The 16,766-nt window shown below is 42.0% G+C and overlaps 1 protein-coding gene across 4 annotated transcripts in view; it reads left to right on the plus strand.

Annotated features, from left to right (window-relative positions):
• The window catches only part of LOC147124943 (ribosomal protein S6 kinase alpha-6), a 141,391-nt gene that overhangs the window by 56,079 nt on the left and 68,546 nt on the right, over nt 1–16,766 (plus strand). For 3 of the 4 annotated variants that reach the window (XM_085995169.1, XM_085995153.1, XM_085995145.1), the window contains exon 2: nt 265–324. The exons of the other annotated variant lie outside the window; for it this stretch is intronic. In XM_085995169.1, the coding sequence (XP_085851295.1) occupies nt 265–324 (60 nt within the window). The remainder of the gene's footprint in view (nt 1–264; nt 325–16,766) is intronic. 4 annotated transcript variants of the gene reach the window in all.

Below are 16,766 nucleotides of genomic sequence, written 5' to 3' on the forward strand. Positions count from 1 at the left end.
TCCTTTTTGAAAGTTACTATTGAATCTGAATCCACCACCCTTTCAGGCAGGGCATTCCTGATCATAACAACTTGCTGCGTGAAAACATTTCTTCTCGTCTCCCCGCCGGTTCTTTTTTTAGTTGAAATAAACCATTGCCCGTAGCAATTGGGCTTTAGAAATGTAGGCAGTGTAGTGAATTGCAGTAACTGCAGACTTATTATAACTGTACCCTTGGTCTCCTTAAGGTTTGAAAGATATTTCATATTATTTTCTTCTTTTCAGGTAAATGGCCATCAGATGGTGGTTGAACCTATGGTAGCAGATGAAACCTATTCTCATTGTGTAAGTAAGGTGCAGAAATTATGTATATTTGTCTGGCAGTTTCTGCATAATTCTTGTATTTATGCGCTATTATTTTTGTGTTTTGTTCCCTTTTTAAAATTCGTTAAACAAAAGAAAGTGTGCAATGGAAATTGTCACAGTATTGAAACCTCCTGTACTTTATTCAAATTTTCAAATTTAGAATTCACATTTCTTTCAACAAGAATTTGTAACTGTTCAAATTGCTCGGTAGTGATTTTGTCTTGTCCCTGCATGTGTTCTCTTGATATTTTGCAAGTTTAAAAAAAAAAGGCATTTGGCTCCTTGAATCAGTAATAATGGTAAATGAACTATTGGATTTGCCGAGGGACAGGGTCATAATTTAATGATGACTAAAAATGTCACAATCCATTTTTATTGTATGGAATTAAGGCTGTTTTCTGGATTCAGATTCAACAATTTTAGTCCTAACATCGCAGCTCTATCCCTGCTGTAATCCAAAATGTTAGGTATTGTAGCATCTCTCAGATGGTGTTGTAGCCAGATTTGATGTTTAGAAATTGCATTCTTGAAGTAGACTGGGAGAAGGAATTTTGCATGGAGCCCTGTGGTGTGATGAGTTCTGGGTGGTGATTACACAAATGGAGAATACTGTCCATGGTTGCATTTTCACTTAACACAGAAAGAGAACTTATGTTCACTTTAGTCAGAGGTCTTCATAAGATGTCAGTGTACAGGCTGTCTCCGACTGGTGATTTTAAAATATAAACTACAATTAAATGACATGTTGCCAAGTCAGTGCACCGCTATCTCCCTTTATAACATTTAGGATTGTAGGGTAATTTCTTTTTCACTTAGTGCCTGGCAGTTACACAATTAACTGGATGGAAATAGCCTGCAAATCAGCCGAAGGACTATGTATGCTATTTTGTTGAAAGCATCGGTCAGCACTTGAAACTTCAGATAATGTGCACATTTGCTTTTTAAGGGAGCAATTACACTGCAACAAACACTAATGCTGCAGCTATAATGTAAATGCAGCCAGACTCAAGAGTCAGGGCATAACTGGAGCAAAGCAGGAGACGACTCTGGAGGAGATAGCTTCACTCTGCTTCAATTTGCAGTTGGTTCAGGCCTGGTTATCAAATTTGCACTCCGCACATTTAGCCTCAGTGCGAAGTTGAAACTGCTTCTTGCTGACGCCAAACTTGTAATGTGAATGCACCGTAAGTCTGCATTTTACCAGGTTACACTGTAAATGAGAAATCACAGTAAAGCTGTGCAAGTGCAAAGAATACTTTAGATGATCAGAATCATCCCAAAATTTTCTCATTGAATTGTTTTTTTCTGTGGAATGGTTAACTTGATTTGTATGTGTATGCTCTCCCTTGCACCTTTCTTTAGCAGCTCTACTTACTTATATTTTCATTGATTTGGAAGTGAGAGATTCAATTTTCCTGCCAAGTGCTGTAAACAGTTAAAGCACTTCAAACAAATCCAGTTCAGGACTTGACAGTTATGTTGTTTCAACTCTCTTCCAGCCAATTGGACGTACACTTGATCTATAACTCTGATAGCAATATTCCAGTGAATCATCACTGAATGCACAAGGGTCTCCAGTCAAACGATAGAGAAAAAAAACCCTGCAAATACAGGAAGCTCTCGATTTACCGGCACCCAAACAACCGGAAATCTCAGTTAACCGGCAAAATTCAGGAGTAGGTTCAGTTAAGTTTTTCTTCATTCGTGGCCGTTTCTTGATTCTTGGCTGTGTAATTGGAGGTTCCTGCACTTGTTGCTAAGCAACAGGGACACTTGGTCTGTGGCCGGGCTTCTTGCAGCTGTTGCTAAGCAACAGGGAAGCTTGGATTTGTTGCTGTGTACGAGCTCTTGTACCTTTTAACTATAACTCTCTGTAATCTGGACTTTTTGATAAACCGGCACCACGGCGGTCCCGTCGGTGCCGGATAAAAAGAGTTTACTATACTAGAAATCTGAATCAAAACCGAAAAATGCTGGAAATATACAATGGAACTGCCATCACTTGTAAAGAGAAAAGATAGGTTAAATTTTGGCTGTATACCCTTTGTTGAAACTGGAGCTTGAAAGATAAGCCATTTGTGACCAAGGGATGCACCCCATAGGTTAACCTGTCTTATCACATGGTGCTCATCTTAAATGCTGTCAAAATTGGCTAGATTGAATGTGGAACTAATAATATTTCCCTGATTTTACTAGGTGTAAATCTAACAAGAGGCACTGAATTAATTCTGAGTACAGAATCTGTATGGGGGCCTCAGCTTTTCACTAAATTTATCAATGACTTGGATGAAGGAATAGAGAGACGTATATCAAAGTTTCCAGGTGGCACAGTAACTAGTGTAAAGAGGATCAGAAAGTTGCAAAGGGGCATTGATAAATTGAGCGGGGAAAACTTTGGCAGATGGAGTTCAATGTGGGGAAGTGTGAGGTCATCCACTTTGGACCTAAGAAAAATAGATATTTTCTAACTGAGCAGCTTGGAACTGTGGAGGAGCAGAGATTTTGGGGCCCGTTTACAAAAATCACTAAAAGTTAGTGGACAGGTGCAAAAAATAATTTAAAAAGCTAATGGAATGTTGGCCTACATCTCAAGGCAGCTGGAATACAAAGGGGTGGAAGTTATGGCTACAGTTGTATAAAGCTCTTGGACTGCAGCTGGCATACTGCATTCAGTTCTGGGCACCGCACCTCAGGAACGATATATTGGCCTTGGAGGGGTTGCAACGCAGATTCACCAGAATGATAACGGCTAAAAGAGTTAAATTATGAGGACAGGTTTCATAGACTAGCCATGTATTCCCTTGAGTATAGAAGATTAAGGTGTGATCTAATTGAGGTGTTTAAGATGATTAAAGGATTTGTTGGGGTAGATAGAAAAAAAACTATTTACTCTGGTGGGGGAGTCCAGAACAAGGGGGCATAACCTTAAAATTAGAGCTAGGCCATTGAGGGGTGATGTCAGGAAGCACTTCTTCACACAAAGGGTAATGGAAATCTGGAACTCTTTTCCCTCTAAAAGCTGTTGTGGCTAGGTCAATTGAAAATTTGAGATTGATACATTTTTGTTAAGCAGGGGCATTAAGGGATATGGAACTAGAATCATAGAATGGTTACAGCACAGAAGGAGGCCATTAGGCCCGTTGAGCCTGTGCCAGCTCTCTGCAAGAGCACTTCAGCTAGTCCCACTCCCCTGCCCTTTCCCCGTAGCTCTGCAATTTTTTTTCCTACAGGTACTTATCTAATTCCCTTTTGAAGCCACGATTGAATCTGCCTACATCACCCCTTCAGGCAGTGCATTCCAGATCCTAACCACTCGCTGTGTAAAAAAGTTTTTCCTCATGTCGCCTTTGGTTCTTCTGTCAATCACCTTAAATCTGTGTCCTCTGGTTCTCGACCCTTCCGCCAATAGCAACAGTTTCTCTCTCTACTGTCTAAATCCCTCATGATTTTGAACACCTCTCAAATCTTCTCTCAACCTTCTCTGCTCTAAGGAGAACAACCCCAGCTTCTCCAGTCTATCCAAGCAAATTTAAGTCTCTCATCCCTGGAACCATTCTTGTAAATCTTTTCTGCACCCTCTCTAAGTCCTTCACATTCTTCCTAAAGTGCGGTGCCCAGAATTGGACACCAATACTCCAGTTGAGGTCGGACCAGTGTTTGGTTTATGACTGATAATTAAGCAGTGTGTGCTCTTTATACAGAAATGAAATTACTATGTAGTGTAACAGGATCCTGTGCTTTGTATGTTTTTTAAGCTGTCAGTTCTGGAACATTGTGAATTAACAGAAGTTCCTGGTGATGGTGTCATTGGTCTGTTAATAACACCATAACAGGAAGTTGGAAAGGTCCCAGAAAAGCAAAGCAATAATGGGCTACTATTTGTTTTTGAGTTTTCAGGTTTCACATTTCACTGAAATGCTGTGAGCAAATGTATGATTTTTCAGGGCAAAATAAATGTTTGCAATCAGACAACTTAGGGTTTAATTGGGAAATCGCAACATATTAAAACACAAACCGTGAGCTCAGTACGACAGTGGGCAATAAACTCAATCAGTCGGCAGGAGCCTTTTTTTATTACTTAGGGGAGCAACATGCCATTTGAAATGAATGATCTTGCATACGATGAGGAAAAGGGCAAATTCTTTTTATATTATTAAGTAGTTTGAATTGAAGACAACATTAGTGTTTTTGGATTTTATCAGATTTAAGCTTGATTTTAGAATTCTCTTCAGTGGATAGTTATTGGGTTTAATTAGGTTAAACCCTAAAATCAAAAAATATTATAAAATCAAAAAATATTATATAGTATCCTAACGGGTGAAACATCTTGCTCTAGTAATGTCAATCCTAACATGGACCTCTGACTGCCTGTAGTTGTGTGCAGATTGGATGTAACTGCAGCTGATTTCCCAGGCTTAGTTATATTACACTAGCTGGGGTGAGCCCGGCGTTGCCGAGGCTTTTTCGAGGGCATGTTGTTGTTGGAAGAGAGAGAGAGAGAGAGCGACTGGGGGGGTGGGGGGGCGGCAGAGAGAGACTGGGGGGGGGGGGGAAACAGAGAGAGACTGGGGGTGGGGGGGAACAGAGAGAGACTGGGGGTGGGGGGGAACAGAGAGAGACTGGGGGGGGGAAGAGAGAGAGACTGGAGGGAGGGGGGAACAGAGAGAGACTGGAGGGAGGGGGGGAACAGAGAGACGGGGGGGGAGACAGAGAGAGACTGGGGGGGGGGGGGGAAACAGAGAAGCGCCCCCCCCCCCCGCGATTTCCCGAGGCTCGCACCCCCCGCGATCTCCCGAGGCTGTGTGCTGGCGTCACGGGGGCCGTGCGCATGCGTGCCGGCGTCAAGGCGGCTGCGCAACTGGCGGCCTCTTCATTTTTTTTAAACTGATGCGTGCTGGCGTCACGGGGTGGCGGGCCGTGCGCATGCGTGGTTGCCGTTTATAAAAAAAAAAGCCAGAGCGGGCTCTCGCGGGCGGGCGGCGCATGCGCGGTCAGTGCCAGCGGCGCGAGGTGGCCCGCGGGGAATAGGCAGGGAAACCCCGCGGGCTGGCGGCCGTTAGAGCGGGGAGTAGGCAGGGAAACCCCGCGGGCTGGCGGCCGTTAGAGCGGGGAGTAGGCAGGGAAACCCCGCGGGCTGGCGGCCGTTAGAGCGGCTCACTTCGGGCCCCGACATCGTCAAACCTGAGAGGGGGAAGTAGAGAGAGAGAGGGAAGAGGAGAAGGAGAGAGAGGGAAGAGGAGAAGGAGAGAGAGAGAGAGGGAAGAGAGAGAGAAATTTTTGGAGCTTCAGGCCTGCCTGCAGCGGGCCTGGAGACCAGCACTGAGTCCCCCCTGCGCGAGGGTGAGGAGGAGGGGGGGGGGTTGCTAAACACAATATAAAACTGAAATAAATTGTTAATTAATTCCCTAACACACAATTCAAATATTTACCTTAGTTCCCTAACACACTGAAAGTGTGGGGGAAAAAATCGTGAAAAATCAAGATGGCGGCCACTCACCCCGGTTCAGAAGGATAAGGCCCGCCCACACACGCACCGATTGGTCGACCGGTCAGGTCACCGAAGCGTAGGATTGGTCAATCGTCGAGTCACTCGACACTCAACTGTAGGATGGCACGCGCCAGGAACCCGCCGTCCGATTGGCCGACCTCGACGTCACACGGTCGCTAATGAGATGCTAATGAGCGGAACGCTGAACGTTTTTCGGATACCGCGGGCGGGATTTTTGTCCGGCCGAAAGGTAAATACGCCTATGACCGGTCCGGAATCGCAAGCTTTCTTTTGAGGCAACGCGCGCGTCGGGACGCTCTGTAACTTTCAAACGTATAGAACACACACGGACAGACAGACAGACACCGGGACAGACAGACAGAAGAGCCGCTTTATATATATAGATTACATAGGAAATATGGCCCAACCAGTCCATGCCGGTGTTTATGCTCCACTCGAGCCTCCTCCCGTCTGTCTTCTAAATCTATCAGCATAACCCTCTCTTCCCTTCTCCCTCATATGTTTGTCCAGTCTCCCCTTAAATGCATCTATACTATTTGCTTCAACCACTCCCTGTGGTAGCGAGTTCCACATTCTCACCACTCTTTGGGTAAAGAAGTTTCTTCAAGAAATCCAATAGGGAATTCAGGTGATTATCTTATATTGATGTCCTCTAGTTTTGCTCTTCCCCACAAGTGGAAACATTCTCTCTGTATCCACTCTATCAAAACCTTTCAGAATTTTATCGACCTCTATTAGGTCACCCCTCAGCCTTTTTTCAAGAGAAAAGAGACCCAGCCTGTTCATCCTTTCCTTATATGTATACCCTCGCGTTTCTGGTATCATCCTTGTAGATCTTTTCTGCACCCTCTCCAGTGCCTCTATATCCTTTTTATAATATGGCGACCAGAACTGTACGCAGTACTCCCAAGTGTGGGCTAACCAAGGTTCGATACAGGTTTAGCATAACTTCCCTACTTTTCAATTCTATCCCTCTAGCAATAAACCTTGGTGTTAGGTTTGCATTTTTAATGGCCTTGCTAACCTGTGACGCAACTTTATGATTTGTGTATTTGTACTCGGAGATCCCTTTGTTCCTCTACCCCACCTAGACTCCCACCCTCCAAGTGATGTGACCTCCCTATTCTTCCTACCAAAATGTAATACCTCACATTTGTCTGTGTTGAACTTCATTTGCCAATTATTTGCCCATTCTCCAAGGTTATTAATAGGGTTGCAAAGGGGTGGAAAGTTTCCGGTAAATTTCCGGAAATGTTCCACGGGAAGTTTAGCTTGGGAATTTTGCCCAAAAAAGCACACGCTAGCATAATATTGTTTTTTTTGTATTTCTTTTTTTTCCACAGGTCCTCTCTTAAAATTACTAACAGAGATGGAATCTTAATTATTAAGGAATTTCTTAATCAATATATGTTTATCTTCTTACTTGGCTTGTTTTAATAATTACAAGTTTTGTGTGTGACTGTGAACAAATGTGTCCTGATTGGTTGGATGAGTGATTAGCTCCCTCTATTTGTAATATTTGCATACGAATTGTGATTGGCCTGCAGGCATCTGTAAGACTGCTATAGTTTTTTTAAGATCCAGGTTAGGGGTCCTGAGGGAAGTCATTTTGTTTTCTGCTGATGTTGTGATGATGCAGTAAGTAAATCAGACTTTATACCAAATAAACCAGTTACTTGTTGAACTCTGTTGTCCTTCAATTTAAAATATACAAAATAATACACTATTGGTGATGTAGCGTCGTGTGTGTACAGGTCATGCTTCCATCACATGGAGCATCAGCAAAAATGTACTCACCCTGTTGCAATCGTGCTGATCGACCGCAGTTCGACACAGAGATGAATGCCCTTTATTTCTCTGCATAGAACAATGCCACGTTTACCGTCGGATGTGTGGAAGCATTTTACCCCAGGCATTAAAGATGGAAAGACTGTGTACATGTGCAAACACTGTAGAAAGCCATATGTAAAGAATGCCACAAAGATGCAGCAGCATTTATCCAAATGCAACAACTTCACTCATATTACGTCTATTGGGTGCGCAGCTCATGGGCTTAACCTGCTCCTCAAGGACATCATGGGTTTGAGAACCATGGAAGCACTGTACAAGAGAGCCAAGCAAGTTGTTAAGTATGTCAGGGGAAAACAGGTAGTTGCAGCAACCTACAACTCCAAGCAAATGACAAAGAACAAGAACACCACACTGAAGCTGCCCAACAACACTAGATGGGGTGGTGTTGTCATAATGTACAACAGCCTTCTGGAGGGTAAGGAGTCGCTGCAAGAAATGGCAATATCCCAGTCTGGGGATATGGAAACCACCATCAAGAAAATACTGCTGGATGATGTGTTTTGGGAGAGAGTGGTTAGCAGCCTTAAACTACTCTCGCCAGTAGCATCTGCAATTGCTCAGATTGAAGGAGATGACGCTGTCTTGTCAGATGTTCTCAGGCTTTTTACTGATTTAAAAGAACAAATCAGCATTGCCCTACCCACATCCCTGCTGCTCAAAGCAGAGGAGAAGGCAATTGTTCAATTCATACAGATGCGTCAAGAATTTTGTGTCAAGCCGATTCATGCTGCAGCATACATGCTGGACCCAAAGCATGTTGGGAGACCAATACTTTCTGGAGAACAGATCAACAGCGCTTAGTGTGATTTCTACCCCCTCACACCATCTCAATCTGGATGTGGGCAAAGTTCTGACAAGTCTGGCAAAGTTCTCTACCAAGCAAGGTCTTTGGAATGGGGATGGGATATGGGAATCATGCAAGCATATCAGTGCACATACCTGGTGGAAGGGACTTTGTGCATGTGAGGCCCTGTCACCTATTGCATCGGTGATACTCCAAATCCCACCTTCATCAGCGGCCTTTGAACGAAACTGGTCACTTTTTGGGAATACGCATACAAAGGTGCGCAACAGGCTGACTAACAAGAGAGTGGAGAAACTGGTGGCTATCCGGGCGAACCTACAACTTATTGAGCCAGATACAGAAGTGTCCACCACACAGCTAGACACTGACACAGAGGAGGAAATGGACACGCCAGAGTCAGAGAATCAGGAGGAGCAATGAGGAGTAGAAGACTCAAGACTCATAGGGACAAAATAAGGACAAATTACAGGCTAAATAAGCTGATGCTCTTTTTATTTTATTTTAGATGGGTCTTTTTTGTGGGGGTTCAATAAAGTTAAAAATTATAACCTAAATAAAGTTTTGAAAGCCTGTTTTTACTTGTATGGAACAGTATGTCTATTTTGACGACAAAGATAATATAAGGGTCAGAGACAAAAACCATCAGTGTGCAAAACAACTCTAAATTCCCGAAAATTCCCATGGAAAGTTTCCTCTTTTAAAAATTCCCAGAATTTTGCAACCCTAGTTATTAATGTCCTCTAATTTGTGGCAGTCCTCTTCAGTATTGATTATCCTCCCCAATTTGGTATCATTCGCAAATTTAGAAATTGTGTTTTTGATTCCAAAGTCTAAATCGTTAATGTAAATTGTGAACAGCAGTGGTCCCAGCACTGATCCTTGTGGAACACCACTACCCACCTTCTGCCACTGAATAGCTGCCCTTTACTCGTACTCTCTGCTTTCTGTCTTGAAGCCAGCTAGCAATCTATTCTGCTACTTGTCCCCTGACTCCACATTCTCTGACCTTATTCATTAGTCTATTATGGGGTACCTTATGGAAGGCCTTTTGAAAATCTAGATAAATTACGTTACTACATTACCATTGTCTCTCTCTCTTACCTCTTCAAAAATTCAATAAGGTTGGTCAAGCAAGATTTTTCCTTTTGAAATCCATGCTGACTATTCATTATTATACTTTTCGTTTCTAGATGTTCTTCTATTCTCTCCTTTAGTAGGGATTCCATTATTTTTCCTACCACCGATGTTAAGCTGACTGGTCTATAATTCCCTGGACATGTTCTATCCCCCTTCTTAAATATAGGTATTACGTTAGCTATCTGTCAGTCCTCTGGCACTACACCTTATTCTAACGAATTATTAAATATTTGTAGTAATGCCTCTGCTATCTCTTCCCTAGATTCTTTTAAAATGCATGGATGCAATCCATCCCGGGGTTTTATCCTCTGAGTTTGATTAGTTTATTTAATATATTCCCTTTTAAAAATTTTAATTGCACTTCTCATTACTCATCTCATCATCCAATGTCATGTCCACCTGTTCTATCTCCCTGGTAAATACCGAAGCGAAATAATGATTTAATATTTCTGCTGTCTCTCTATCGTTACCTGTGATATTGTCCTGTCTATCCCGTAATGGCCCTATTCCCATCCCAACCTTCATTTTTTTTAAAATGTGCCTGTAAAATATTTTACTATTTTGTATTATGTTCCTTGATAATTTAATTTCATAGTTTCTCTTTGTCTTCCTAATTGTTTTTTTGACTTCTCTCCTAATCCCTTTGTATTCTCTCTGCTGTCTTTGTACTTAATATATGCCGCTTTCCTTCCCCTCAATCACCTCTGAGTCAGAAGGTTGTGGGTTCAACTCTCACTCCATGGACTTGCACACATAAAGCTAGGCTGACACTCCGGTGCAGTGCTGAGGGAGTGCTGCACTGTTGGAGGTGCCGTCTTTCAGATGAGACGTTAAACCAAGGTCCCGTCTGCCCCCTCAGGTGGACGTAAAAGGTCCCAAGGCACTATTTCGGAGAAGAGCAGGGGAGTTATCCTCGGTGTCCTGGCCAATATTCCTCCCTCAACCAACATAACAAAAACAGATTATCTGGTCATTTTCACATTGCTGTTTGTGGGAGTTTGCTGTGTGCAAATTGGCTGCTGCGTTTCCCACATTACAACAGTGACTACACTTCAATTGGCTGTAAAGCGCTTTGAGACGTCCGGTGGTCATGAAAGGCGCTATGTAAATGCAAGTCTTTTAATTGTTTCATTATGTCTTTATTCATTAATGGAGTCTCATTAGTATTTAGTTTGTTCTTTCCTTTTAGTGGAATATATTTTTCCTGCAATCTGTTGAAGACCATTTTAAATGTTTCCCATTGTTGTTCTACATGGTTGTTTGTCAATATTGTTGCCCATTTTATCTTCAAGTTCTATTCTCAGTCCCTCAAAATCATCCTTTCACCAATCTATTAACTTGGTTTTTGTCATTCGTATGTCCTTCTCTAGTGTCATCTTAAAGCGTGTTATATTATGGTCACTTGCCTATATGTTCCCCTACTTTTACTTCTCTTATCTGCTCTGGCTCATCCCCATAACTAGATCCAATAGCAAATCCTCCCTTATTGGGCTTTTTACAAATTGGGTTAGAAAGGAGTCCTGTAGACATTGTACGAACTCCATTCCTTTATTCCCTTTACCTACCTCTTCTGTCCAATTAATATCGGGATAGTTGAAATCCCCCATAATTATTATTCTATGTTTTTTACTCATTTTTCTAATTTGTCTGTGTAGTTCTTCTTCCACCTCCCTTCCACTATTCGGTGGTCTGTAGAATACGCCTATTAGTGTGATTGATCCTTTATTATCTTTTATCTCTATCCATATGGATTCTATTTTTATTTTGCTGATATCTACATCCCTTTTTTCTACTCCCAATAAGTTATCTCGAATAAATACAGCTACTCCACCTCCCCTTCCCCGCCCCCCCATCTTTTCTAAATATTTTATACCCTGCAATAGAAACATAGAAACATAGAAGATAGGAGCAGGAGTAGGCCATCCGGCCCTTCGAGCCTGCTCCGCCATTCAACGAGATCATGGCTGATCATCCAAACCCAAGCACCCGGTCCCTACACCAACAGCCATCCCACCCAAGCCCTATCCCCGTAACCCTGTAACCCCACGTATTTAATCCCCCCTAACACTAAGGGCCAATTTTTTATCATGGCAAATCAACCTAACCCGCACATCTTTGGACTGTGGGAGGAAACCGGAGCACCCGGAGAAAACCCACGCAAACACGGGGAGAATGTGCAAACTCCACACAGTCACCCGAGGCCGGATTTGAACCCGGGTCCCTGGCGCTGTGAGGCAACAGTGCTAACCACTATGCCACCGTGCTGTTTAATTCCCAGTCCTGATTTACCTGTAGCCATGTCTCAGTCATCCCTACTATGCCTGGTTCCTTCCAACGCATGATTGCCTCCAGCTCCCCTGTTTTATTTCGGACACTGCATTGCTGTACAGACAGTTTAACTCATTTTTAATAGGATTTCCTCTCACTTTATTTTTAACCGTCTTTTTAGACTCTATTTGCTCCCTTGCTGTCAGTGTCCTCCTTTATTCTGTCCTATGCTCACTTTTCCTATTTTGTTTATATTTAGGCTGCTTACGTTTCTTGTAGCTCGCTCCCCCCTTCTTACTAGTTTAAAGCCTTTGGCACCTCCCTATTTACCCTTTCTGCTAGGACACAGGTCCCATCCTGGTTCAGGTGGAGCCCGTCCCATTGGTACAGCTCCTTCCTGTCCCAGAACTGGTGCCAGTGTCCCATGAAAAGGAACCCCTCTTTCCCACACCAGCCCTTTAGTAACGTGTTAATTCTCCTGATCTGTCTGCTTCTATGCCAATTTGCATGTGGCTCGGGCATATATATTTTTATATATAACCACAGTATATATAAAAATCTAGTTTCTGTTGGCAGTGACGTAGATTTGGTAACTCATCATAGTTTTTAGTTCTTCTGTTAAGTAAACTCGCATGTACTCTTGAGCGCCACCATTGTTTTGTGTTTCTGCATGATATGCAGAGGTTTAATTTTATATTCCCTAGATTCGGGGAAGGTTCCATTAGATTGGAAAATAGTGAATGTAACTCCTTTATTCAAAAAGGGAGGGAGATGGAAAGCAGGAAACTACAGGCCAGTTAGCTTAACATCTGTCAGAGGGAAGATGTTAGAAGCTATTATTAAAGACGTTATAGCAGGGCACTTAGAAAAGTTAAAGATAATCAGACAGAGTCAACATGGTTTTGTGAAAGGGAAATCATGTTTAACCAATTTATTGGAGTTCGTTGAGGAAGTAACATGTGCTGCGGATAAAAGGGAACCGGCTGTAGTGTCCGTGTGTAGATAAAGACACTGAAGACAGGAGTTGGTTCATAGGTATTTACTAAGCAAGTCTGGGGGGGGGTTTCTAAAGGATATACACAATACACAGGCTTATATAGTCCAAGTGGCAATTACCGGCATTACGCACACCTGGGGCTCTAAAAGGCACATACACCACAATTGCTCTTAAAGGCACATACACCACACCGGCGGATGTACTGTACTTCGATTTCCAGAAGGCATTTGATAAGGTGCCACATCAAAGGTTATTGTGGAAAATAAAAGCTCATGGTGTAGGGGGTAACATATTGACATGGATAGAAGATTGGCTAGCTAACAGGAAACATAAATGACACAAATGGGTCATTTTCTGATTGGCAAGATGTAATGAGCGGTGTGCCACAGGGATCAGTGCTGGGGCCTCAACTTTTTACAATTTATATGAATGACTTGGATGAAGGAACCGAAGGCATGGTTGCTAAATTTGCTGATGATACAAAGCTAGGTAGGAAAGTAAATTGTGAAGAGGACATGAGGCTGTGAAGGGATATAGGTAAGTTAAGTGAGTGGGCAAAGATCTGGCAAATGGAGTATAATGTGGGAAAATATGAAGTTGTCCATTTTGGCGGGAAGAATAAAAAAGAAGCATATTATCTAAATGGTGAGAGATTGCAGAGCTCTGAGATGCAGAGGGACCTGGGTGTCATAGTGCATGAATCGCAAAACGTTGGTATGCAGGTACAGCAAGTATTTAGGAAAGCTATTTAGGTTATCGTTTATTGTGAGGGGAATTGAATACAAAAATAGGGAGGTTATGCTTCAGTTATACAGGGCATTGGTGAGACCACATCTGGAGTACTGTGTACAGTATTGGTCACCTTACTTAAGGAAGGATGTAAATGCATTGGAAGCAGTTCAGAGAAGGTTTACTAGACTAATACCTGGAATGGGCGGGTTGCCTTATGAGGAAAGGTTGGACAGGCTAAGCTTCTATCTGCTGGAGTTTAGAAAAGTAAGAGGTGACTTGATTGAAACATATAAGATCCTGAGGGGTCTAGACAGGGTGGATGTGGAGAGGATGTTTCCTCTTGTGGGAGAATCTAGCACTAGGGGTCACTGTTTAAAAATAAGGGGTCGCCCATTTAAGACAGATGAGAAATTTTTTCTCTGAGGATCGTGAGTCTTTGGAACTGTCTTCCTCAGAGGGCGGTGGAAGCAGAGCCTTCGAATATTTTTAAGGCAGAGGTAGATAGATTTTTGATAAGTGAAAGGTTATCGGGGGTAGGCGGGAATATGGAGCAATCAGATCAGCCATGATCTTATTGAATGGCGGAGCAGGCTCGAGTGGCCGAGTGGCCTACTCCTGCTCCTAATTCGTATATTCGTATTAAAATACAGTGTAGGTTTTATTTTTGCTTCAGCCTGGAGGATATGTTTAAAGCTGCAATGGTCAAGTACTATATGTGTCAACCTGATCCTAACCTCATCTAACAGCCTTAAACATGAACTTTCCAGTAGGAGTCATTCTATAGAAGTCAGGAACACGTGCTGATTTTATTCCCCCTTCCCTAATACAGGGTTCTGTTGCTAATTCTATTACTGCTATGTCCAGCACAGCTGAGATCAGCTAGCGCAGTATAGACATCGGATCAAATCTGGGATATTCCACTATTTTACTAACTGAGCCATTGTGGAAGTTGCTTGTTCATAGTTAAAAAGAGAGAATTTGCTACAGTGCTGCCCTTCTGTCTGTGAATGTTGACCTATTTTGAAAAAGGAAACATTTGTTAATCAGAATCTGTCCTTTTCGTAATGATGTGCCATTGCAGTTTTTTTTGCTAGATTTTCACCAAATTTGACAGGTGTAAATTTATTGATCTGAGTGGAGTTTGAGATGTTTTTCTACATTAAAGGTGCTATTTAAATGCAAGTTGTTGTTAGCATCATTTGAAGAGCAGGGAGTTTTCCTGGTGTCTCAACCAATACCAAAAACTGATTGTCATAATTGTTCTCATTTGCCAATTAGTTGCACTTTTTATATAAAAAAAAAAAAAAAAATTTGCTGTGCAAAGGCATACAAATGCAAGTTTGTTATAATAGTTTCTGCTCAAGGTAATGGCTGTGTAATGTAATTTGGCTGGTGCGTGGGTACAATACAGGGCCACTTACTAAAAAGACCCTGGAACATACCCGTTGCTATAACACATTTCCTGTGGCCTTCTACTGTTAGGAGCTTTGCTAGGGTCAGACAGAATGATGTTTAGTGAAATAAAAATCATGAGGAAAAGCAGCTATATATATCATTGCTATTTGTGGGACTTTGCTGTGTACAAGTTAGCTGTTGTCTTTCCCTACATTACAGCAGTAACTACACTTCAAAAAGTACGTCAAAAAGCTTACTGACATCCTAAGGTTGTGAAAGGTGCTATATAAATGCAAGTCTTTTCCTTTCTTTGTACAAATTTCACTTGATTTATCAATTATTATGATTGAGAAAGAACAAGTGATTGTGCTTTAATTTTGTACCAATATCGTCCTGATGTGTTTGCTGCCTATAACTCTGCACTTTCATCAAACCTGGCACAAAGCGTACATTTGTGAAGGGGTCAATTTCAATTTCCCCACATTCCTATCAAGTTTGAAGAGCAGGGAGTTTTCAACCAAGCTGGCCAGATATTACATAGATGGAACCAGGATAAAGACCTACATGATCAGGGAGCATGACCTGATTTGTTCCAGTTATACCTAAAGTCCAAGTAAGTCAGCGTGATCATTTTAACATTTATTGTGCTTTATGCAAATAATTTCTGTTTCGAAACCTATTACAATACTCCGAGCGTTCGGAGATGTAATACTTGAATCAAGTGTTAACAATTCAAGTTATATTGCATCTTTTGAAGGAGTCGTGCGCATCATTGAAATCCTGAAAACTTTTGTTATTTGATGTGCACGCTGTCCAGGAAAAATTGTGTTGATTTCACATTTACAGTAGCTCTAAAATATTTTATCTTTTTAACATTACCAGGACTGCCATATTTGAGCCAGGCCTTCCAATACCCTTACCGTACTCCATCTATTTAGTGCAGTCCCATAGTAAATTATATTTTAGATTTTAAAAATGTTTTAAAAAAAAACTGGGTTTGCAGTGTTGGAAAATGCCAATATTGATTCTTTTCATTTAAAAATCTTTATTCTGGGCAAAACTAAAGCGTGTACTCCTAATTTAGGAAAGGTGGACAAAAGTTAAACAATCATAAAACTACCCAAATATCTGCTGCTTTCTTCAGCCCCAATTAGGGCACCATGTTGATTAAATCAATACTCATTGTTGTGGTAAACCAAGTGGCAACAAAACCAACCATGCTTTACCAAAGAACTGGTATAATTTTAATTCCCATCTCCAAATTATAGCCACTTTTGTGCTAGTGCTGTTTTAGTTTGGATTCTGGGAGACTAGCTTCTGCGAGCTAGTTCCTGGTGTTCCAACTGCTAAGTCCTTATTCCAACGGCATACTCATCGAGCCATTATGGGCCTACAAGTCGGGATCCAAATTTGGTTGTGACGAAAGGCATTCCCTTTTTGGATGTTGCTGACAGTGTGAGTAGCTGAGTTAATTTATGTGGAGCTGTATTAAACATTGGGATTAGTCTAGAGTACAGCTGTACTGTATTAGATATTTTGAATCTCCCCAATTCCTGTTTATACTTGCAGAAATGCAAGTATATGCAGATATTTGCATCTCCGTGGCATAAATTGTTACGGGTGGGTTCTTGATCAATTCTTATTGGCAAAAATTTAGTGACATTGCTCCGTTCATGTCATTTCCTTCAGAATGGCGTTGTCACAGCTCAACTCAAACTTTCAACTCC

Source organism: Somniosus microcephalus, chromosome 1 (genome assembly GCF_052327205.1).
Source record: "Somniosus microcephalus isolate GS21.2 chromosome 1, FLI_Smic_1.0, whole genome shotgun sequence".
In the NCBI taxonomy this organism is placed as follows: domain Eukaryota; kingdom Metazoa; phylum Chordata; class Chondrichthyes; order Squaliformes; family Somniosidae; genus Somniosus; species Somniosus microcephalus.